Source organism: Phoca vitulina, unplaced genomic scaffold (genome assembly GCF_004348235.1).
Source record: "Phoca vitulina isolate PV1807 unplaced genomic scaffold, GSC_HSeal_1.0 scaffold19, whole genome shotgun sequence".
Classification (NCBI taxonomy): Eukaryota; Metazoa; Chordata; class Mammalia; order Carnivora; family Phocidae; genus Phoca; species Phoca vitulina.
In genome coordinates, this window is record NW_022589722.1 from 12603278 (window position 1) to 12628810 (window position 25533).

General features: G+C 38.4%; 1 protein-coding gene and 1 pseudogene across 4 annotated transcripts in view; one reads left to right on the forward strand and one right to left on the reverse strand.

Moving 5' to 3' along the window:
• APAF1 (apoptotic peptidase activating factor 1) overlaps nucleotides 1-25533 on the forward strand; it is a 91821-nt gene that overhangs the window by 42161 nt on the left and 24127 nt on the right. For 3 of the 4 annotated variants that reach the window (XM_032416326.1, XM_032416325.1, XM_032416324.1), the window contains exons 18-21: nucleotides 8456-8617; nucleotides 20464-20592; nucleotides 23063-23188; nucleotides 25191-25310. In XM_032416326.1, coding sequence (XP_032272217.1) covers nucleotides 8456-8617; nucleotides 20464-20592; nucleotides 23063-23188; nucleotides 25191-25310 — 537 coding nt within the window. The remainder of the gene's footprint in view (nucleotides 1-8455; nucleotides 8618-20463; nucleotides 20593-23062; nucleotides 23189-25190; nucleotides 25311-25533) is intronic. The other variant, XM_032416327.1, reaches the window with a different exon arrangement.
• On the reverse strand, nucleotides 9997-10728 carry LOC116639753 (annotated as a pseudogene).

Genomic DNA, 25533 nt, shown 5'->3' on the forward strand with positions numbered 1-25533 from the left:
ACTTGTTTTTGTATAAATTACTTCAGGGCATCTAGTAATCCTTTCTGGGTAGAATTCTACTTTAAAGAATTTTCTAGCTGTTAGTAGATGTTGGGAGCATTCTTAGGTAGAATATTCAGGTAAACAGATTTTGACTTCTATGACATGTTACCTGCAAACACTAAATAACCTTCTCTTCCTTTAGGACAATCCATATCAGAGGAGGCTTTTCAGAATACCCTTGGACGGGTTAAGACAACCCTTTTATGAGGCAGTCTTTCAGTTATATGAACCTATTATTTCTTCTTTTCTATTGAGTGAATGACTTCAGAAGAAGGCACTTTATATCTCAAGTCAAGTTTTTCCATCTTACAACTGTTGCTAATTCCAAGTTCTGGCACAATTCCATTTTCCTTAGCATTATTCCATTATTATTAGGTTGCTTAATGTTCAAGACATTTGTGAAACCAGACTGTTTATCCATTTTATAAATTTAAGGTGTGCAGCTCAACTGGCTTTCCTTGCTGCCAAGTTATGGTCCGTTCATTCCTAATTGATTTGCTGTATTCATCATAGTTCCAATTCCAGACTTATGCTGTTGTTCTTAAGCCGCCAATCTTGTCACTGAATCCGTTTCATTCTCTGGAGATTACCTTACCTCATACCTACTTATTCAGAGGGTTGACACCACCCATTAAGAGTTCTCTTCCGTAAGTCTCCTCAAAAATTGCCATAAAAATCCCAATTTCCTTTCTTTTTTCTCATCTCAGTTCCCAGAAAGTTCTCTACTTATGCCCACTGTTCCTTTTTTTCTTTTTCCCCTGCACACTTTGCTTCATTAATTATTTTTTCTTTCTTTTTGTATCTTTCGCTTTTCTTCTCTTTGGGATCCTTTCCCACAGCCTACACATGTTCTTGGGCCTTTCTAAAACCAAAAAGTGAAAAACCTTTGATTCTCCATGGATTATGTTATCCTCTGAAATAGTAATTCTGTTTTTCCCTTTATTGCTAGACTTCTTAAGCCACCTGTACTTGCCTCCATTTCCTGACTATTCACTCAATATTTAAAACTTGTTAAGCCTGGTCCCATCTTTCTTGTAGTCCTTTGAAGCATGTAAAATCTAGTTTTATTTTCAGTCTCTGTTCTTTTTGTTGTAAAGGTTAATGCTCTTTGGATTAGTGTGAAATCTGATATTTTTCTTTTCCAAGACTTACTCTTTTTGTTGTATTACCAGTATTCAGCTCTTCTTCCCTCATCAACCACCTATATTTCCTTTTTGAAACTCCTCTTCTGACATCAGTGTTTTCTACTTTTTCCTTTTATCTCTCTAACCCCTTCTTTATCTTTTCTACCTGGCCACCTAAATAGAGCTGTTCCTCAAGCATCTAACCTTGAATACCAGTTTCGTTACCTTTCTTCCATCCCAGTTCATCAGTCTCATGGCTTGAACTCTCATCTTTTCAGTGAGTGGCTTTCAGCAGTGTTACCTCCAGCCCTCATTTCTCTTGTGTGCTTGGGTCCTGCATCTCTAATCACCTGCTAGTTGTCATCACTTAGATAATACACTGTGCCTCAAACTTACCGTGCTCCACACTGAACTATATTTTCCTCCCAAACTTGACCCCCTTTTGTGCTTCCTGTATGTTTTATGATTTTGATTAGATCAGTGTCCAGGATTTATGTCATTGTAACTGGTCACAGTTGAGTCATGTAGTATGTTTTTTCCTTTCTCATACAGCTTCTTGTTTTCCTTGGGATTAAATGTGTTGTACATTTACCATTGTAATTTTGTTTTTTAACACATTATGCTTATTTTTTTTAATGTGCTCATCACTAATTCATCTTCAAACTATCCCTTGTCTAAATTGCTTCTTACATTATTCAAACTTATCAGAATGTTTGATAAATTTTCTTTTCTTGGAAATAACTTTCTTGGAGGGTTCTGTCTTGCTCCATTCTGACTGGTGAAACTACTTCCGGTGTCCAACTGGGGATCTCTCTTTATTATTCTGGGGATTCCTTTTGCTTTTCTCTTGACTTGAAACCCTGTTTCTTAGATTTCTTGTTCTTTCTTGGTTTTTTCTCCCATTGGTGGAGAATCTCCTCTAGCTTCCTAAGAAAGAAACTTTGGGAGGTAAATTTTTGAGACCTTGTCTGTCTAAAAAGTGTCTAACTTCATATTTAATTGGTATTTTTGACTGCATACAGAATTCTGGGTTGTAAATAATGTTTCCTGGGACTTTTGGGGACATTGTGCCCTTATCTTCTATCTTCTAAAGTTCCTCTTGAAAAGTTTGAAGCCATTCTGATTCATATGTGATCTATTTTTTTGACTGAAACTTTTGGGATCTTCTCTTTTTTTAATTACTATTTTTTATTATTATGTTAATCACCATACATTACATCATTAGTTTTTGATGTAGTGTTCTATGATTCATTGTTTGCGTATAACACCCAGTGCTCCATGCAGAATGTGCCCTCTTTAATACTCATCACCAGGCTAACCCATCCCCCCACCCCCCTCCCCTCTAGAACTTTCAGTTTGTTTCTCAGAGTCCATAGTCTCTCATGGTTCGTCTCCCCCTCTGATTTCCCCCCCTTCATTCTTCCCCTCCTGCTATCTTCTTTTTTTTTAACATATAATGTATTATTTGTTTCTTTTTTCAACCAACTTCTTAGCAATTCCTTTTATAAAATCTTTTATAATATTCATCTTTACAGTCGTATTCCATCCCTTCATCGTATTAACCCTTATTTTTGTACATATATAAGTTTTTCTTTCTTTAAAATTTTGGGAGGCACTTTCTTCTAGCAGATCAAAATATGCCCAAAATCTAGTGTGTGGCACTGATCTATGCACCAGCTTGATGATATTAGATCATATTCTGTTTTGTTTTATTTTGTTTTTGTTTGTTTGTTTCTCTTTTTCTTTTCTTCTTCTTTTTTCTTCCTTACCCTTTCTTTTCCCCAGGTTTCAGGTCTTTTCTGATTTGTTTAGTGTATATTTTCTGGGGCCATTGTTACCCTGTTAGCATTTTGTTCTCTCATTCATCTATTCCTCTGGACAAAATGACAAGATGGAAAAAATCACCTCAACAAAAAGAACAAGAGGTAGTACCGACTGCCAGGGACCTAATCAATACGGACATTAGTAAGATGTCGGAACTAGAGTTCAGAATGATGATTTTAAAGATACTAGCTGGGCTTGAAAAATACATGGAAGTTATCAGAGAAAGCCTTTCTGGAGAAATAAAAGAACTAAAATCTAACCAAGTCAAAATCAAAAAGGCTATTAATGAGGTGCAATCAAAAATGGAGGCTCTAACTGCTAGGATGAATGAGGCAGAAGAGAGAATCAGCGATATAGAAGACCAAATGATGGAATATAAAGAAGCTGAGGAAAAGAGATAAACAACTACTGGATCACGAGGGCAGAATTCGAGAGATAAGCGATACTGTAAGACGAAACAACATTAGAATAATTGGGATCCCAGAAGACAAAGAAAGAGAGAGAGGGGCAGAAGGTATATTGGAGCAAATTATAGCAGAGAACTTCCTTAATTTGGGGAAGGAAACAGGCATCAAAATCCAGGAGGCACAGAGAACCCCTCTCAAAATCAATAAAAATAGGTCAACACCCTGACATCTAATAGTAAAACTTACGAGTCTCAGAGACAAAGAGAAAATCCTGAAAGCAGCTCAGGTTAAGATCTTCTCTTTATCTCCAGTATTTTTTCTTTTTAAAAATTTCATGATAATGTGCCTTGGTGTGGGTTTGTCTTCATTTACTGTGCTTGGCACTTGGTGCCTGCTTGCTTGCCTTCCTGCTTCCTTCCTTCCCTCTCTCTTTTTCTCTTCTCTTCTCTTTTCTTTCTTTTCTTCCTTTTCTTTCTTTATTTGAGACAGAGTGAGTGAGAGGGAGAGAGAATCTGAAGCCGACTCTGCACTGAGTGCAGAGTCCTACTTGGGGCTCGATCCCACAACCGCAAGATCATGAACTGAGCTAAAACCAAGAGTTGGACGTTCAACTGACTGAGCCACCCAGTTGCCCCTCGGTGGCTTCTTTCAATTTGGAAATTCAAATACTTCAGTTCTATAGGCTTCCTTTAATTTTTTTATTTATTCTTCTCTACCTTTTCTTTCTCGAATTTCTGTTTCTTTTTTTGGTTATTATTTTCCCTCCTTGTCTTTGTTCATTTGCCCTCTTTTCTGGAAGATTTCTTTAGCTTTATTTTCTAGCTTTACTTTCTAATCCTTCTGTTGGATTTTTAATTTCTGTTCTCATGTTTTTAAGTACCCATTCTTATCAGTTTCCTTTTTTCTTTTTTCCTGTTTTTGTTTCATGGATTTAATATCTTTTATCTTTTTGTGAATGTTAATAGTTTCTTTTAAAAAAATTCATATTCATGTATAATTGCTGTTTTCTCTGTTGGTTTTGGTTTCTGTCTGCATTTTAAAGATAGAGCTTAGCTATCTGATCTTGGATATATCTACAGATGGTTTCTGACTTATAATGGTTTGACTTAGGAGTTTTCAACTTTATGATGGTGCAAAAGTGATACACATTCAGTAGAAACTGTACTTCAAATTTTGAATTTTAATCTTTCCCCTGGATAGTGATACATAGTATGATCCTCACTTGTGATATTGGGCAGTGGCAGTGAGCTGTAGCCCCCAGTCAGCTATGCAGTCAGGAGGGTGAACAACCGATACACTTGCAACCTGTTTGTATCTATAGTACCATTCTGTTTTTCACTTTTTGTACAGTATTTAATAAATTACATGAGATATTCAACATTTTATTATAAAATAGGCTTTGTTAGATGTTGCCCAGCTATAGGCTAATGTAAGTGTTCCGAGCATGTTTAAGGTAGCTAAGGCTAAGCTATGATGTTCTGTAGGTAACGTTATTAAATACATTTTCAACTTATGATGGGGTTATTGGGGCCCTATGGTAAGTTGAGGAAGATCTGTATATGTATTAGATATATATCCTGCTCATATTTAAGAGTGCAGCACCAAAAAGCTGATAGGGAATTGTGAGCTTGCTTATTGTGAGTTTCTCTGTAGGGTTATCTGCTTGCCATTTTTGATAGTAAACTCCTAATGCCAGACTCCTTAGATCTTTTGTCTTGATCTTGTTGGATATTCAGAGAAAAATCTTCAGTTTCCTACCTGTAGGGTATAAGTCTGGTTGGCAAGATGATGTTTAGGTAGAGATCTCAACATTTGGGATATAGACTCTCTCTTAATTTCCCTATTTTCAGAATGGTGACTCTGCTCTCAACTGTGCCAGATGTAGAAAAACCCTCTACTCTTCAGCTAGAGTAGGGATACAGCAACCTGGATTACATAGTTGGGAAGGGGATTTCAATGGATTTCCCCACCCGTATCAGAGGGTACCTGGTGCAACACTTCCTTAGCCTTTTAGGAGTTTTATTATGAATTGGGCTGCTTCTTGGCTTTCCCCCTGGTGGACTCAGGATGCAGTTTTTAGGAGTCTCCTTATTGCTTATCTTTCTGCTTTTTTTAGCCTTTACAGTTTTGTTGTTGTTATCTCTTCCTCCTTTCTCCTTTGCCTTGTGAACTACGCGTACGGAGAATTCTCTTTACTCTTGCTTTTTACATGGATTTTGGGAGGGTGTGAAGATGAATGTTTGTGCATTCTATCTGCATCTTGAACCTGAACCCTATTTCCTTCAGTAACACTGTTGTTTCTACTCACCTGTGCTTGAAACATGAGAAGAGTCTGACATTAGGAGTTTGCCATCATAAATGTCTTTTCACTTAAAATGTAATTTAATACATTTAAATTTTAATACATTTAATAAATGTATTATAAATGTGTTTTTTGATTATTTATTAAATACTTACTTTGTGCCAGACACTGGCATTTGGGTTTTAAATACTAAAACAAAACAGAACACCAAACAATTAATTCCTGGCCTGAAGTTGTTCAGAATCCAGTTGGAGAGAGAGGCTATGGACATGGTAAAAGGGTGCTCTTAGAACAGGTGAGGGCTGTGTCCAGGATATGTTCAGGCAGGCACCTGATGCTGCACCCAAACTGCAGCCTCTTCTCCCTTTTTATTGTCTTTGCTTTCCCCTTTTGTACTTTAGCTTATGCCGACCTTTTAGCCTGGAATCTAGGCCATAGGGTGTTCCCTTTGTCTTTCTAGTGTTGAAATTCTGTCGTCCTAAGTTGGTGTACAGTAGGCTCTTATCCAACCTCATTTTGCTGTGGGCTTGAGAGAACAGTTTTTGCAGAGGTGGACACCATGAAGATCAGCCCACTGTACTCTATGTTTTCCTCTCATGACACATCTGATGTACCTTGTCTGAGAGTCACTTATGGCTTGTCTTATCTCCTTTATTGACCTGTAAACTCTTTGAGAGAGCTATCTATACCTGATTTATTTATATAGTCTCAAAGTGACTAGTATAGTTGTTAATGTGTTCAAGATGATAAACCTTTGCTGTGCCCCTTCAAATCAGATTAAGACTTCTCCAAACTCAAAAGAAAAAAATGTTAAAAAGTCTTCAGGGACAGGATTTTGACTTCATATGTGAGTAGCAAAATGTGGTTGTAGAGCACAGAGCACTGGCAGCAGGGGGGAGACAGTAGTGCACTCTTGGTGAGAACTGCCATTTTTGTGGCGGCTTTCCCACAGTGCTGTTAAGCCAGTATCATTAGTTGGTTCGTGCTGATACACTGAAAGGTAGTAAGCAGAGGTCCTGCAAAATGAGGTTGGATAACAGCATTTCAAGGTCAAAGTCTTCTAAAGCTTTTGCCTTCTGAGAGGATGAAGAACTGTAAAATTATTTCCTGCCCCAAATGGCTCTGTAATCTTCTAAGCATTTTGCAGGGTATCATGTTGATCAGCATGTTTTTCAGGCCCTGTTGATAAACCATTTCAAAATGTGAGTTTTATTTAAAAATTGCCATTTAAACACACAAGGGCCAGGGTGCCCATGGGCCTTGATACAGTGTAGTGACTTACTCAAAATCAAATGCTGTGTTTACTTGGTCCCTTGATACATGGAATTTCATCACTCATTGGATAGGAGCTGAAGTCAGGTCCAGATGCAGAAATGTAGTTTAGACAGATGTAATGGAATTGGGTTGTGTTAGTTTTTTGTTTTTTTTTCTTTCTTAAATCTAGACAGTGGTTTCTTTGTTTTTTATATTAAGAGAGAAACAGTATGATTTCTCATGTTTAGTTGATGTGTCTGAAGCTTCTGGCATTTATATGTAGGGTTTTTTCCCTCTCTCTTTAAGTATCAAGAAAGGCTATTTTAGTATCTGATATCTCTTGCTTCATCCAGTTTTGTTGCAAGGGGAAAGGTTTTGGTATTGGCTGTATTCCTTAGTGTATATAATATGTCTCTAAACTTGAGAGAGATTTAAAAATGTGCCTGGTCGGGCGCCTGGGTGGCTCAGTTGTTAAGCGTCTGCCTTCGGCTCAGGTCATGATCCCAGGATCCTGGGATCGAGTCCCACATCGGGCTTCCTGCTCTGCGGGAAGCCTGCTTCTTCCTCTCCCATTCCCCCTGCTTGTGTTCCTGCTCTCGCTGTCTCTCTCTGTCAAATAAATAAATAAAATCTTAAAAAAAAAAAAAAATGTGCCTGGTCAGAAATCTGGTTTTATGTTGGAACTGTGCTTTGGAAGCTGAGTTAAAACCTAAGAAGCAGCTTTTTTTTTTCGTTTCCTTTTCTTTCTTTCTTTCTTTTTCTTTTTCTTTTTGTCCATGTCGTTGGCCAACCCTTGGTCTGGGCATGGCAGCCATTATCACTCTTTGAAGCTGGGATGCTGCTCAAGGCCCAGGGGAATGAAGGTGGATCTTCTTGAAGGCCTGTTTCTTTTGTGCTGTTCGGGTCGCTCTGCTAGTAAGTGAGGTTTAGAGTCTTTTGTATCCCATTCCTCAGGATCCAGTTGTTTTAGAGCTCTGTCTGGCCCCACCAAACACACAAGGTGTCTTGCTTCCTTTCAGTATATTCTTTGTTTTCTATTTTCAGAGACTTCCTTATGTCCCTGGATGCTCTGCTGTGTTTAACTTGGCTTAGCCTGGGCCCTGTGTGTTGTCCGGGCTGTGTGTGTAGTAGATGGGAACTTCATGCCTGGCACGGCAGAGGGCAGCAGATGCAAGTTGTGAGCCTTCTCACCTTTCTTCTAGTCTCATCTTACTGTCAACACCTAATCTTTAGCATACTCCACACCATGCAAGGAGTTTTTAACATTTTATTTAGTTTCACATTCTGCATTTTGCATTTCAGGCAGTGCTTCTAGTTTTTTTGTTTTTTTGTTTTTCTTTTTAGGAAGGTGCTGAATGAAGCTGGAGTACTTAATTTTTAAAGTCATGCATAAGTGAAAACAGTTCATTAGAAAAAGTGAATATTTGCATTTAATCCAGGTGGAATTCTAGAGGTGTGATTTGAGATTAAAACAAACATTTTTTTAATTTTTCAATCTGAAGCTTTGGGATGTGAAATCAGCAAATGAGAGTAAAAGCATTAATGTGAAGCAGTTCTTCCTAAATTCAGAGGAGCCTCAAGAGGATATGGAAGTGATCGTGAAATGCTGTTCATGGTCTGCTGATGGTGCTAGGATAATGGTGGCAGCAAAAAATAAAATCTTTGTAAGTATCAGTATTTTAACAAGCCAAAATCAGCCTGATTTAAAGAAAATGAAAATGTCAACTGATTTTTGCATTGTACACTGTTTATTGATATAATGAAGGTATAGCTGTATGATTTTGGGCAGGCTCCCTAACTTCATAGTTCTCAGAACTGTGTTCCAGGGATGTCAATAGGCTTTGTGAAGAAAAGTCTCTGTGGTCACCAGGTTTGGGAAATGTTATGTATTGCTTTCCCCCATTAGAGTTACTCAGTGTATACTAAAATACTTAAGGCCTCCAGAAGTTCTGTAATACAGAAATAATTTATGTTGGTTAATCCGGTGTTTCTCAGATTTATTGAAAACATGGACTATTTTCTACATCACTTTTTTTTTTTTTTTTTTTTTTTTTACAATTTTGAATACATTGGTTTAGATGATTTTCAAAGTGCTTTCTTACCCCTGAAATTTATTAGGATTTCGTGACTGTGATAGAAATATTTGTCAACAACTGGAGACTATTGTAAGAATTCTGTAATGTAAAGGAGAACAATATGTAAAAATAGTGAATGACAAAAAAATGCTTTCCTTTTTTTTTCAAATCTAATAATAGCTTACATTTGTAGTATTCAGAGTGCTCTCACATATTATTTCTTCTAATATAACTATCCAAGGGACACAGCAGATTGCAATAGCCCTCTGCTAATAATGAGGCAACTGAGGTTCAGAGCAGCCAAATAATTTGTCCCACATTATAACATTGATTTGGAAAGGTAGGTATTCTATGACTCAGTGACATTCCATTCAAATAGTAATTTTAAAAGACTTGAATAAGAGATATTACAGTTTTATTTTATTTTCAGCTTTATTGAGGTACAGTTGACAAAATTGTTTAAGATGTTTAAAGTATACAACGTGATGAATTAATATTTGTATGCATTGTGAAAGCATTCCCCCCATATGGAGTTAAATAACACATTTGTCACCTCACGTACTTATCTTTTTTTTTTTGTGAGAATATTTAATTTGTACTCTCTTAATTTCACTTATACAATACAGTATCATCAACTATAGTCACCATGTTATATGTTAGATCCTCAGACCTCATTCACCTTCTAACTGAAAGTTCGTATCTTTTTACCAACCTCTTCCTATTCTCCACACCCAAAATAGTACAATTTTATTTATTTTATTTATTTATTTTTTACTGTGAATGTTTATTTATTTATTTATTTATTTAAGATTTTATTTATTTGACAGAGAGAGAGAGACAGCCAGAGAGGGGACACAAGCAGGGGGAGTGGGAGAGGGAGAAGCAGTCTTCCCCCAGAGCAGGGAGCCTGACCTGGGGCTCGATCCCGGGATCCTGGGATCATGACCTGAGCTGAAGGCAGACGCTTAATGACTGAGCCACCCAGGCACGCCATGAATGTTTTATTTAATCATTTTTGTTTACAGCTGAAACTCTGGGAACTCAAAGTTAGCATCCTTGTCCGTGAGCTTCTTATGGACACCAGAGAAGTTTCATCCTTATGCTCCATGTTGTTCTGCTATGCTTTACCCAAGTGAACTTTTATGAGTCAGCTGCCATCCAGTTTCACATGGATTCTCTTGCCCACAATTTTGCTTGGGAAAACCAAGTCCTCCAGGATTGCGTCATGCAACGGGTTGTCAAAGTGTGGCTCCTGGGGCACTTTTACTTATTTTTTGTATGGCTTTTTCGAGTTGGCTTAGGTAGAATTCTCCTCTGAGCTGTAAAGGCAATGGGCTTCCCACTCAACTTTTTCTCCAATTCTTGGACTAGCCAGACTTGGATTTCCTGGAAATATTTCAGATGAGAAATAGGAACAAAGATGATAATAGCTCTCTGACCACCACCCACTTCAGTTTCCTTGGTTGCTGTTATATTCAGCACCCATAGCTGGGCTTTGAGGTCTGAGTTCATCTCCAGCTCAAGGAGAGCCTGGGAGATGCCAGATTCAAACTCATCCGGCTTCTTGCCATTGGGCTTCACTATCTTTGTGCTTGAACTGAACATGGCCTTCTCCTAGGTGACAGCACTGGCCTAGGAAGAGGCCTGAGTCTCTTGAGAGCTCTTTAAATCCCCTGAGATCGTGTGTGTGTGTGTGTGTGTGTGTGTGTGTGTGTGTGTGTGTGTGTATTTTTTTTCTTTTAAAGTAGGTTCCATGCCTAGCATAGAGCATGGTGCCCAATGCACGGCTTGAACTCACGACCCTGAGTTTACGACTCGAGCTGAGATGAAGTTGTCCACTTAACCGACTGGGCCACCCGATAGTACAATTTTAAAGACTGAATTACACCATATAGTTATATAAAACTCACTGAGGAGCCGTTTATATTGTTATTGATCTAGTTGCTGTGACCCTTCGATCTTGGGTGCTCATGTGTTTATACCTTTAGCAAGAAATTAAAAATATCTCCTTTTGTCTTAAATTTGTTAAAATTTGTAGGAACAGAAAAGGAATCATTGAATTTGTAAGATTTGAAGAATAAATTTTTTCTGTTGTAAAATATATCTATGTAAAATTTGCCATTTTAACTATTTTTTTTAAAGATAAGGACTCTTTTATTTTAAGATATTATTTATTTATTTGTCAGAGAGAGAGCTCAAGCAGGGGGAGCAGCACGTAGAGCAGGCAGAGGGAGAAGCAGGCTCCCCGCTGAGCAAGGAGCCCGATATGGGACTCAATCCCAGGACCCTGGGATCATGACCTGAGCCGAAGGCAGACGCTTAACTGACTAAGCCACCCAGGAGTCCCCATCATTTTAACTGTTTTGAAATGTATAATTCAGTGATATTAATGATATTCGTAATGCTGTGCAGCTATCACCACTATTTCCAAAACTTTTCATCACCCCACAGAGAAACTCGGTAACCAGAAACTAATAACTACCCATTCCTCTCTGCCTCTAGCCCCTGGTAATCTTTATTTTTTAATTATTTCTTTATTTATTAAACAAAAAAAGATTATTTGAGAGAGAGAGCGTGAGCAGGGTTGGGAAGGGGCAGAGGGAGAGGGAGAAGCAGACTCTCTGCTGAGCAGGGAGCCAGAGGTGGGACTCGATCCCAAGACCCTGAGATCATGACCTGAGCCACCAGGCGCTGCTCCCCCCCAATAACCTTTAATCTATGAATTTGTCTATTCTAGTTATTTCATATAAGTGGAATCATATAATATTGGTCCTTTTGTATCTGGCTCATTTCATTTAGCCTAATATTTTCAAGGTTCATCCATGTTGTAGCATGTACAAAACTTCATTCCTTTTTATGGCTGAATAATATTCCATTATATGGATATACCACATTTTTTTATGCATTCATCTGTTGATGGACACTTGGGTGTTTTCACCTTTTGGCTGCTGTGAATAATGATATAGTGATCATGGTGTATAGGAATCTGTTTGAGTTCCTGCTTTCAGATCTTCTGTGTACACACCAAGTGGTAGAATTGTTGGGTCGTATGGTTCTAAATCTAGCTTTTTTGAGGAACCACCAGACCATCTGTACCATTTTATTTTATTTTATTTTTTAAATTATGTTATGTTAATCACCATACATTACATCATTAGTTTTTGATGTAGTGTTCCATGATTCATTGTTTGTGTATAACACACAGTGCTCCATGCAGAATGTGCCCTCTTTAATACCCATCACCAGGCTAACCCATCCTCCCACCCCCTCCCCTCCAGAACCCTCAGTTTGTTTTTCAGAGTCCGTCGTCTCTCATGGTTCATCTCCCCCTCCGATTTCCCCCTCTTCATTCTTCCCCATCTGCTATCTTCTTCTTCTTTTTTTTTTTAACATGTAATGTATTATTTGTTTCAGAGGTACAGATCTGTGATTCAACAGTCTTGCACAATTCACAGCGCTCACCATAGCACAAACCCTCCCCAATGTCTATCACCCAGCCACCTCATCCCTCCCACCCCCCACCACTCCAGCAACCCTCAGTTTGTTTCCTGAGATTAAGAGTCCTCATATCAGTGAGGTCATATGATACATGTCTTTCTCTGATTGACTTATTTCACTCAGCGTAACACCTTCCAGTTCTGTCCACGTTGTTGCAAATGGCAAGATCTCATTCCTTTTGATGGCTGCATAATATTCCATTGTATATATATACCACCTCTTCTTTATCCATTCATCTGTCGATGGACATCTTGGCTCTTTCCACAGTTTGGCTATTGTGGACATTGCTGCTATAAACATTGGGGTGCACGTACCCCTTCGGATCCCTACATTTATATCTTTGGGGTAAATACCCAGTAGTGCAATTGTGGGATCGTATGGTAGCTCTATTTTCAACTTTTTGAGGAACCTCCATACTGTTTTCCAGAGTGGCTGCACCAGCTTGCATTCCCACCAACAGTGTAGGAGGGTTCCGCTTTCTCCGCATCCCCACCAACATCTGTCATTTCCTGACTTGTTAATTTTAGCCATTCTGACTGGTGTGAGGTGATATCTCATTGAGGTTTTGATTTGGATTTCCCTGATACCGAGCGATGTTGAGCACTTTTTCATGTGTCTGTTGGCCATTTGGATGTCTTCTTTGGAAAAATGTCTGTTCATGCCTTCTGCCCATTTCTTGATTGGATCATTTGTTCTTTGGGTGTTGAGTTTAAGAAGTTCTTTATAGATTTTGGATACTAGCCCTTTATCTGAGATGTCATTTGCAAATATCTTCTCCCATTCTGTCGGTTGTCTTTTGGTTTTGTTGACTGTTTCTTTTGCTGTGCAAAAGCTTTTTATCTTGATAAGGTCCCAAGAGTTCATTTTTGCCCTTGCTTCCCTTGCCTTTGGCGACTTTTCTAGGAAGAAGTTGCTGTGGCTGAGGTTGAAGAGGTTGCTGCCTGTGTTCTCCTCTAGGATTTTGATGGACTCCTGTCTCACATTTAGGTCTTTCAACCATTTGGAGTCTATTTTTGTGTGTGGTGTAAGGAAATGGTCCAGTTTCATTCTTCTGCATGTGGCTGTCCAATTTTCCCAACACCATTTGTTGAAGAGACTGTCTTTTTTCCATTGGACAATCTTTCCTGCTTTGTTGAAGATGAATTGACCATAGAGTTGAGGGTGCATTTCTGGGCTCTCTATTCTGTTCCCTTGATTTATGTGTCTGTTTTTGTGCCAGTACCATACTGTCTTGATGATGACAGCTTTGTAATAGAGCTGGAAGTCCGGAATTGTGATGCCACTAGCTTTGCTTTTCTTTTTCAACATTCCTCTGGCTATTTGGGGTCTTTTCTGGTTCCATACAAATTTTAGGATTATTTGTTCCATTTCTTTGAAAAAAGTGGATGGTATTTTGATGGGGATTGCATTGAATGTGTAGATTGCTCTAGGTAGCATTGACATCTTCACAATATTTGTTCTTCCAATCCATGAGAATGGAATGTTTTTCCATTTCTTTGTGTCTTCCTCAGTTTCTTTCATGAGTATTTTATAGTTTTCTGAGTACAGATCCTTTGCCTCTTTGGTTAGATTTATTCCTAGGTATCTTATAGTTTTGGGTGCAATTGTAAATGGGATTGACTCCTTAATTTCTCTTTCTTCTGTCTTGTTGTTGGTGTATAGAAATGCCGCTGATTTCTGTGCATTGATTTTATATCCTGCCACTTTACTGAATTCCTGTATGAGTTCTAGCAGTTTTGGGGTGGAGTCTTTTGGGTTTTCCACATAAAGTATCATATCATCTGCAAAGAGTGAGAGTTTGACTTCTTTGCTGATTTGGATGCCTTTTATTTCTTTTTGTTTTCTGATTGCTGTGGCTAGGACTTCTAGTACTATGTTGAATAGCAGTGGTGATAGTGGACATCCCTGCTGTGTTCCTGACCTTAGGGGCAAAGCTCTCAGTTTTTCCCCATTGAGAATGATATTCACTGTGGGTTTTTCATAGATGGCTTTTATGATATTGAGGTATGTACCCTCTATCCCTATACTCTGAAGAGTTTTGACCAAGAAAGGATACTGTACTTTGTCAAATGCTTTTCCTGCATCTATTGAGAGGATCATATGGTTCTTGTTCTTTCTTTTATTAATGTATTGTATCACATTGATTGATTTGTGGATGTTGAACCAACCTTGCAGCCCAGGGATAAATCCCACTTGGTCGTGGTGAATAATCCTTTCAATGTACTGTTGGATCCTATTGGCTAGTATTTTGGTGAGAATTTTTGCATCCATGTTCATCAGGGATATTGGTCTGTAATTCCCCTTTTTGATGGGGTCTTTGTCTGGTTTGGGGATCAAGGTAATGGTGGCCTCATAAAACGAGTTTGGAAGTTTTCCTTCCATTTATATTTTTTCAACAGTTTCAGAAGAATAGGTATTAATTCTTCTTGAAATGTTTAGTAGAATTCCCCTGGGAAGCCATCTGGCCCTGGGCTTCTGTTTTTTTGGGAGATTTTTGATGACTGCTTCAATTTCCTTAGTGGTTATAGGTCTGTTCAGGTTTTCTATTTCTTCCTGGTTCAGTTTTGGTAGTTGATACATCTCTAGGAATGCATCCATTTCTTCCAGATTATCTAATTTGCTGGTATAGAGCTGCTCATAATATGTTCTTATAATTGTTTGTATTTCTTTGGTGTTGTTTGCGATCTCTCCTCTTTCATTCATGATTTTATTTATTTGGGTCCTTTCTCTTTTCTTTTTGATAAGTCTGGCCAGGGGTTTATCAATCTTGTTAATTCTTTCAAAGAACCAGCTCCTAGTTTTGTTGATCTGTTCCACTGTTCTTTTGGTTTCGATTTCATTGATTTCTGCTCTGATCTTTATTATTTCTCTTCTCCTGCTGGGTTTAGGCTTTATTTGCTGTTCTTTCTCCTGCTCCTTTAGGTGTAGGGTTATGTTGTGTATTTGAGACCTCTCTTGTTTCTTGAGAAAGGCTTGTATTGCTATATACTTTCCTCTTAGGACTGCCTTTGCTGCATCCCAAAGATTCTGAACAGTTGTATTTTCATTTTCCTTTGTTTCCATGAATTTTTTAAATTCTTCTTTAATTTCCTGGTTGACCCATTCATTCTTTAGTAGGATGTGTGCTTGAGTTCTTTCCGACTTCCCTCTTGTGATTGAGTTCTAGTTTCAAAGCATTGTGATCTGAAAATTTGCAGGAAATGATCCCAATCTTTTGGTACTGGTTGAGACCTGATTTGTGACCTAGGATGTGATCGATTCTGGAGAATGTTCCATGGGCACTAGAGAAGAATGTGTATTCTCTTGCTTTGGGATGGAATTTTCTGAATATATCTGTGAAGTCCATTTGGTCCAGTGTGTCATTTAAAGTCTTTATTTCCTTGTTGATCTTTTGCTTAGACGATCTGTCCATTTCAGTGAGTGGGGTGTTAAAGCCCCCCACTATTATTGTATTGTTGTCAATGTGTTTCTTTGCTTTTGTTATTAACTGGCTTATATAAGTGGCTGCTCCCATGTTAGGGGCATAGATATTTACAATTGTTAGATCTTCTTGTTGGATAGACCCTTTAAGTAGGATATAGTGTCTTTCCTCATCATCTTATTACAGTCTTTGGTTTAAAATCTAATTTGTCTGATATAAGGATTGCCACCCCAGCTTTCTTTTGGTGTCCATTAGCATGGTAAATGGTTTTCCACCCCCTCACTTTCAATCTGGGGGTGTCTTTGGGTCTAAAATGAGTCTCTTGCAGACAGGATATTGATGGGTCTTGTTTTTTTATCCAACCTGATAGCCTGTGTCTTTTGATTGGGGCATGTAGCCCATTTACATTCAGGGTAACTATTGAAAGATATGAATTTAGTGCCATTGTATTGCCTGTAAGGTGACTGTTGCTGAATTTTGTCTGTGTTCCTTTCTGGTCTATGTTACTTTTAGGCTCTCTCTTTGCTGAGAGGACCTCTTTCAATATTTCTTGTAGGGCTGTTTTCATGTTTGCAGATTCCTTTATTTTTTGTTTGTCCTGGAAGCTTTTTATCTCTCCTATTTTCAGTGACAGCCTAGCTGGATATAGTATTCTTGGCTGCATATTTTTCTCGTTTAGTGCTCTGAAGATATCATGCCAGTCCTTTCTGGCCTGCCAGGTCTCTGTGGATAGGTCTGTTGCCAATCTAATGTTTCTACCATTGTAGTTTACAGATCTCTTGTCCCGAGCTGCTTTCAGGATTTTCTCTTTGTCTCTGAGACTCGTAAGTTTTACTATTAGATGTCGGGGTTGACCTATTTTTACTGATTTTGAGAGGGGTTCTCTGTGCCTCCTGGATTTTGATGCCTGTTTCCTTCCCCAAATTAAGGAAGTTCTCTGCTATAATTTGCTCCAATATACCTTCTGCCCCTCTCTCTCCTTCTTCTGGGATCCCAATTATTCTAATGTTGTTTCGTCTTACGGTATCGCTTATCTCTTGAATTCTGCCCTCGTGATCCAGTAGTTGTTTATCTCTTTTCCTCAGCTTCTTTATTTTCCATCATTTGGTCTTCTATATCACTGATTCTCTCTTCTGCCTCATTTATCCTAGCAGTTAGAGCCTCCATTTTTGATTGCACCTCATTAATAGCCTTTTTGATTTTGACTTGGTTAGATTTTAGTTCTTTTATTTCTCCAGAAAGGGTTTCTCTGATAACTTCCATGTATTTTTCAAGCCGCTAGTATCTTTAAAATCATCATTCTGAACTCTAGTTCCGATATCTTATTAATGTCCGTATTGATTAGGTCCCTGGCTGTCGGTACTACCTCTTGTTCTTTTTGTTGAGGTGATTTTTTCCGTCGTGTCATTTTGTCCAGAGGAGAATAGATGAATGAGAGAACAAAATGCTAACAGGGTAACAATGGCCCCAGAAAATATACACTAAACAAATCAGAAAAGACCTGAAACCTGGGGAAAAGAAAGGGTAAGGAAGAAAAAAGAAGAAGAAAAGAAAAAAAGAAAAAGAAAAGGTAGAAACAAACAAACAAACAAAACAAAACAGAATATGATCTAATATCATCAAGCTGGTGCATAGATCAGTGCCACACACTAGATTTTGGGCATATTTTGGTCTGTTAGAAGAAAGTGCCTCCCAATATAAAAAAAAAAAGACAAAAATAAGGGTTAATATGATGAAGGGATGGAATATGACTGTAAGGATGAAAATTATAAAATATTTTATAAAAGGAATTGATAAGAAGTTGGTTGGGGCGCCTGGGTGGTTCAGTCGTTAAGTGTCTGCCTTCGGCTCAGGTCATGGTTCCAGGGTCCTGGCATCGAGCCCCGCATCAGGCTCCCTGCTCGGTGGGAAGCCTGCTTCTCCCTCTCCCATTCCCCCTGCTTGTGTTCCCTCTCTCACTGTGTCATTGTCAAATAAATAAAGAAAATCTTAGGGAAAAAAAAAAAGTTGGTTGAAAAAAGAAAGAAGAGGATTTAAAAAAAAAAAAAAAGGGAGAGAATATGATCAGGCAGGAGATTACGACAAAGCCATACACTAGAGATTTAGGGTATATTTTGATCTGTTAGAAGAAACTGTATCCCAAAATTTTAAAGAGATAACAACTTATATATTTATACCAAAAATAAGGGTAACTACTATGAAGGGGTAGAATATGACTCTAAAAATGAAAAATAAAAAAGATTTTTTTAAAAAAGGGATTGATAAGATGTTGGTTGAAAAAGGGAAAAAGAAAAATTCAAAAAAGAAAAAGACAGTTAAAAAAAAATAACTTTCAAAGACTATAAAGAATCATGGGAAAAAAGTCATGAATTCTATGTGCAGTATTCCCCTAGTGCTGGAGTTCTGCCGTTCTCATTGGTCGGTAAACTTGGTCTTGGCTGGCTGTTCTTGCTGATCTTCTGGGGCAGGGGCCTGTTGCTGTGGTTCCCAAATGTCTTTGCCAGAGGCGGAATTGCCCTGCATTTGCCGGTCTGGGCTAAGTAATCTGCTCTGGTTTGCTCTCCGGAGCTTTTGTTCCCTGCAAGCTTTCAGTACAGCTTTGGAGGACTAGAGTGAAAATGGCGGCCTCCCAATCTCTGTCCTGGAGGAGCTGAGAACTCGGGGTCCCGCTCCTCAGTGAGCCTCCAGAGAAAAGCAGTCAGTCACTCCCATCTCCCCTGTCTCCGGCCGCACTCTGTGCTCACCCGGCCTGTGACCCAGCGTTTCTATCTCTGGCACCAGACCCCATGTGGAGTCTCCAGACCCAGCCGATTCCTGCGGTGAGCTCCTGCACCGCTCCTCCCGGGGGGAGGAAGGGGAGTCTCCCCAGATCTGCCGCTTGTTGGGTCCCTGCTGGAAGAGCAGTGGCCTGACTGTGCTGTGGATCACAGTTCATGGCAACCCCGAGCTGAGAGCCCACATCTCGGCTCTGTCTCTGCAGCCGGCTTTCTCGCTCAGATGCCTGAGAGCTCTGCCGCACTCAGGCACCCCAGGTCTTCCTGTTACCCCGAGGGTCCTGAGACCACACTGTCCCAGCGAGGGTTTCACCCCCCAGCTTAGCCACTGGAGCGATGTCCCTCAGCGGAGCAGACTTCTAAAAGTTCTGATTTTGTGCTCTGTTGCTCTATCACTTGCCAGAAACGGTGGACAAAGGCCCCCTTCCCTGCTGTCTATCTTCCTGAATATCGCCTCGGATTCACTTCTCCGCACGCATGTCCTACCTTCCAGAAAGTGGTCGCTTTTCTGTCTGTACCATTTTATATTCCCACTAGTAGTGTACAGGAGTTCCACTTTCTCCTTGCTAACACTTGTTATTTTCCATTTTTCAAAAAATTACAACCATCTGATTAGGTGTGAAGTGGCATCTCATTGTGGTTTGATTTACATTTGAATTTGAACATTTTAAAAGATCTTTTCCAGTGAGAGAGGAAGACAGCTTAATATTACGTGAAATGCCTCTTTGTTTGAAAAATCTAGACTAGGTCTTTATTTTACCTGCTAAAATAAAGCTACCCTAAAATCACCCTTCACTACACATAGATCCCAATTTTTTATTCTTTGGTCTCTGCATTCTCCTCCTCTTTATTTCTTTTGAACTCTTTTCTGTTAGCCTACTCTAATTGTTAGGTCTTTACTTTTTACCACCCAATAATTAAGACAGCTGCCTATTCCGTACTTGGCTAAGTTTCCTCTGTCACTCTCCACCATTGATTTTTAAGAATGACCTGTCCTGGGAGGCATTGTAACTATGGTTTCCTGTCTTTTGTTCTTGGCCCCTGATGCTGTGCTGCTTACCATCTGTGTGCTTGAAGGGCTCTGCATTCACAATACATGTTCATGGCTCCCACTGGAAGCTTTGTTTTTTTTTCTTGTATGATGCCTTGGTCTTAAATCACAATGCTACATATATGTTTTTATCATTTGGCAAAAACTTCAGAAGAATATATTCAACATTTAAAAATCTTTCAAAAGTTGAAATGAAGCTTGCATTATTCAAAAATAGCTTTTTTTGGTTCAAAAATGGGAAAATGATCATAATGGAGTAATTTGATAGCTCTGAAGAGAAATAGAAATAGTTGAGCTAATTTCATTTTAGCAAGCCTCTGCTCTGTATTATTTTGATTATCTTCATTTATGAATATCCATTTTCCTCTTTTGAATAAACAAGCATTCAGGAGAACTGCTCTGTATGTTAATTTGGCTAGTCCATTCATTTATTCACAAAGGTTTTATTTCTTCCTAGGCCAGCTTGAGAGATCATCTGTGATAAATTTTTCTTTATAGGAAACATGTTTCAAGATGAGCAATATTTTAGAAGTATGTGTATATTGATTTATATCTTATTTATGACTGTCAATAGTTATGCCAGTTATCAGTAATTGTATTTTTTCAGGACTTAAAAAATTTAGATTCATTTTGAGTATAGCTTATTTTTAAAAGTATTTTACTTTCATAGATACCTATTTTATGTTGACAGCTTTTTGACATTCATACCAGTGACTTATTGGCAGAAATCCCTACAGGCCATCACAGCACCATCCAGTATTGTGACTTCTCCCCGCAAAATCATTTGGCAGTGGTGGCTTTGTCCCAGTGCTGTGTGGAGGTGAGTAGTTCACTTACTCTGTGAGGTTGTACCTCTGCCAAGAATGGGCTACTTAAACCATTAACTACTGAGAATGTTTGAGAAATAGAGCATTTTCTTCACAGCATAATGACCTATGGCTTTAGGATATTAAACTATATAGCCAGCCTTATTACTTTAGCAGTGAAGATTTGATTTGATAGTATGAGAGGGAATGACAGTATCATTCAGCACATATTTGTTGAATGCCTAGCATGTGCCAAGGTCTGGGGAAACAGTGGAATGAACACTGGTTTCCTAGGTAGAAACATGGCATCTCTTAAACAATATGAAAGAAAGGATCTTCTATAAAAGAAAGGGTGAGAGATGAGTCCAGTTCAGATTTCTTAGATCACTGAGAAGAAGACAAAAGTTAATTTAGAATTGGTTAACCTAGGATGTTCATTGGTGAGCACTAATGAGTAAAATGACTCTTAAAAATTGCCTGTTAATATTTATAATTTTGTACTTACCAGATAGATTTTATATTCAGAATCTATACCTGACTGGTCCTGGAAGAATTTCACCCAGTGAATGGCTATATTAAGTTTTTTCAAAAAGCAGTGAACTGATGGTTTTTTTTTTTTTCCAAAGATGGATTAGTTTTTCCAAGCTTTATTACTACTTATTCCTTGAGTGGGTCTTACCATCAGGTAATTTGAAGTTCCTTGTGATGACAGTCCCAGAAGGTGGGTATGGGCCTTTATCTGGAAAATAGAGAAATCGACTTGGTTCACAGGCTCTCCTCAAAGGAAGCTTGACTACCGCAAGCACTTCTTTAGTGTTCCGTGCTTATTTCAGCAATTTTTAGCGAGTTTGACAACCTTGTTCCTTACTGCAGAGCTGTTGGGGGAGAGTTTCTGAGCTATAGTCCGTCAGCATGGAGATAAGATAAGATGAGAGTGGGTGTGCTCTGTAATCTCTACTTAATTCCAAGTACAGAAGCAAGTACAGTGCAACTAACACTGAAGAACTTCCCTGCTAAGAATCTACCCGTTGGAAGCATAGGCATTAAGTGTGAACAAGCTCCAGTCCTGTTTGAAATGGTGGGAAGAAGTAGGGTGCTGTGGGCAGTGTTCTCTTCAGGGGAGTTCTTGATTTGAAAGTTTCAGATGTGGTAGGAGATCTTACCTATAGATCCTCAAGGCAGATGTGGTTGGAAATTTCCTCTTTCTGGGTTTTTGTCAGGATTTTAAGGAGTGTTGCTTCTCCACTAGTGCTCCTCCTAGTGGAGGAAGAACTCTTCTTTCAGCCTTTCCTGTCACTTCTACAATCCCGACCCTCTGCTATTAGAAAGCTCCAGGAAACATTGTCTTTTTTCTTAAAATAGGGACCTGGTTTTGGGGGCTCTGAGAAATGATGGGGAAGAACAAGAAGGAAAAAGGGAAGGATTTTCAAGGGAGATTTTTTAGTTATGGAACCACTTTCATTTCTGGCGTTTAGCTTTATATGTCCACAGGAACTTGGACTCTAGTGATAAGGCAAAGAAAATGTCATACAATTAATTTATAACCATAGAACTCACTGATTGAAAACCACTGGGCATGTGATGAAGTACTTGTTTTCTCCATGCTTGTTCTGAAATCATAAAGTAGGTCTGTCATTCAGAGTGTAATGAGAGGAACTCAGGCACATATGGTACTTCATTAGACTGGAATATATTTGAGTAATTTACAGCAGGGACAAAATATAGCCAGGGTGGCAGACATTGACAATTCGTAATAAGCATGAATAACAGAAATGTGTACCTGTACAATTAGCATATTCATTTATTGTAGGGTTTTGCCATTAGTTGAAACAAGGATTAGATGACAGTGGAAAATAGTCTATTTTTTTTATTTAAAAAAAGTTAAATGTTTGCATGATTCTAAATCAAAGCTTTTTTTAAAAAATATATTTTTATTTTTTTAAGATTTTTTTTTTTATTTGTCAGAGAGAGAGAGAGACAGAGACAGCACAAGCAGGGGGAGCGGTAGGCAGAAGGAGAAGCAGGCTGTCTGCTGAGCAGGAAGCCTGATGCGGGACTCGATCCCAGGACCCTGGGATCATGACCTTAGCCAAGGTAGATGCTTAACCGGCTGAGCCACCCAGGCGCCCTTATATATACTCTTCTGTAGAAATATATATGCTCTTTGCTTATTTTCTATAAACAATGTATCCCAGTGACTAGTCATTATCTGGGTGTTTTTACAGTTACATAATATTCCATTATGTAGTTTATTCAGTCAGTTCCCTGTTGATGGTCATTTGGGTTGTTTCTAGTTCTTTTGTTATTAAAGATAAGATGCAATGAGTAATCTTTTGCACAAGTCATTCTGTATTTTTGCTAGCTTGTTTTTGGCCTATATTCATAGAAGTGAAATTACTGGTTTACTTTTGCTATTTTTAATATTCTTGATATGTTCAAAATGCTTAAGAATGTGATTTTCTGTATGCTATGTTTATTCTGTAGTTGTGGAATATGGATTCGTATTTAAAAGTGGCTGATTGCAGAGGACATTTAAGTTGGGTTCATTGTGTGATGTTTTCTCCTGATGGATCATCATTTTTGACATCTTCTGATGACCAGACAATCAGGGTGAGAAATACTAAGATTTTCATTTAGACATTTGTTGATGTCTACGTCTAACAAACTAAGAAATTGATGAGCAGTATTGGGGGAATTAAAACAAGAAACTACTAGATTAATATTTATCCTTGAAAAGTGCTGTTATATGGACTATAACAGTCTCATTCATCCCATACATGTTCATTGAGTATTACCACGAGCCAGGTGCTAGAGAAGTCCAATGATTAAACTGTATTTTGGTTAGTTTAAATATTTACTAGGTAATATATTGACTTAATTTTTGACTCTTTTCTCCACTTTAAATTTCCATATCTAATTACTTGCCAATTCTAATGGATTCTGCCTTTCCATTTTCTGTCATTTATTTCTACTATTTATTTATTTATTTATTTAAGAGGGGGAGAGAGAGAGAGAGGTGGGGGGTGGGGAAGAAAAGAGGGAGAGGAAGAGAGAGACTCTTAAGCAGCCTCCACGCCCAGTGCAAGTCCATTGCAAGCCCATCTCACAACCCTGAGATCATGACCTGAGCTGAAATCAAGAGTCAGACACTTAACCAACTGAGCCACCAGGTGCCCGTATTTCTACTTTTTCATTTCAAGTTTAGGTGCTCATTACATGTTGCCTCTCTCTTTTTTTTTAAGATTTTATTATTTTTAAGTAATCTCTGCGCCCAACATGGGGCTCGAACTCACAGTCCAGAGATCCAGAGCCACACACTGTACTGACTGAGCCAGCGGATGCCTCAGCATGTTCCCTCTCTTAATGTATTAGTCTTTGCCACAGTCTTTTGTTTTTTGGTTTTCTACATGCTGCTTCTAAGATATTGTCTTCGTGTACAATATAGTCATGTCATTTTTGCTCAAAAACAGATAGGGTTCCCTTGTCTACTAAAAATAAGTAGGTACTCCTAAATTTACACTGAACTTCTCCACAGTATGGCCTCATTCTGGCTTCAGTCTTTCTTTTGGTTTATTCCTACAGGTAGCCTACAATGGACTGCTCACATTTTCCCAATACCCTGTAGTTCCCTGCTTCTTTTGCGTATGTGGTCTCTTATGTTTGGAATACCCTGTTTCCCTGTCTCTCTTCTTGTTGAAATGTTAACAATCCTACAGGTTCCCCCAAGTCTTCTGCAAAGCTCTTCCTAGTACTCCATTTGGGGGAATGTCTCTCTTCTTTAATGTCATATAACTCTGTGTCCTTTTCTTATGGTACTTACCAAATTCTACTTTGAATTTAAGTACAGATTTGCTTTACTTCTCACCTTCAGTACTCCACTGCTCTTCCAGCTTGTTCACACGTCTTCAATTGTAAGGTCTGTGAGGCCAGGGACCCGGGTTTATCCCTGTGGCATCTAATATAGTGTTTTATACACAATGTAACTACAGTTTTTTTAGTATTTACTGTATGCTAGACATTGTGCGAAGTACTGTACTTATGTTTTCTAATTCTCACAGCAGTCCTTTTTGCAGCTGAGGAAACAGTCACAGGAAGGTTATGTCACTTCTGCTTAAAGTGCCAGTCTCAATAAATGAACCAGAATGTAATTCATCTCACTGCTTCCTTCATCAAGAAAGTCTTGTTAAAAAAAAGATGAATCATATCACTAAGCATACGGCTTATAGTTTGTTAGTGATATAGTTGATTTACATTCTGGTACAGACTCCTTATCTTGGCATCAGACAGTTTGAGAACTAGTAGGAGTTCTTACTTTGAATAACACTGGGTTAAGTAACCTGCCCAAAGTCACAACTTTAGGTGGAACTAGAGTTCATACTTGGGCATTTTGGCTCTAGCACCCATTACTCTTAATACTAACTACTACTCATTATAGCATGTAATTAACAAATATTTGTTGTTGAATTATAATCTAATAATTGAAAATTTTCTAGCATCATAGGTATTTTGAGTATGAAGCATGTTTTGTATCTTGCTTTAAGACTCTAAGCCTTCTCTTTACATATTTCAGGATATGGTTATCTTATTTTAGTTTTTTTAATCTCTTAATTAGCTCTGGGAGACAAAAAAAGTATGTAAGAATTCTGCTATTGTGTTAAAGCAAGAAATAGATGTTGTGTTTCAAGAAAATGAAGTGACGGTTCTTGCAGTTGACAATATAAAACGTCTGCAGGTGAGTATTTTTTAGAAAACAATTGGAAAAATTGTTTTGATTGAACTCACAATTCACATTTTTCTTGTTTGGTTTTGAACTTGGGATCAGGCATAATTGTGTAGTATCTAACAGGTGCTCAGTAGGCATCAGTTGAATAAATATGTGGGTTTTGAGCTGAGGTCCAAATATGCTTGTATTTAGAAGTAAAAAAAAGTGATACCTTGTCTCACTTCATTCTTCT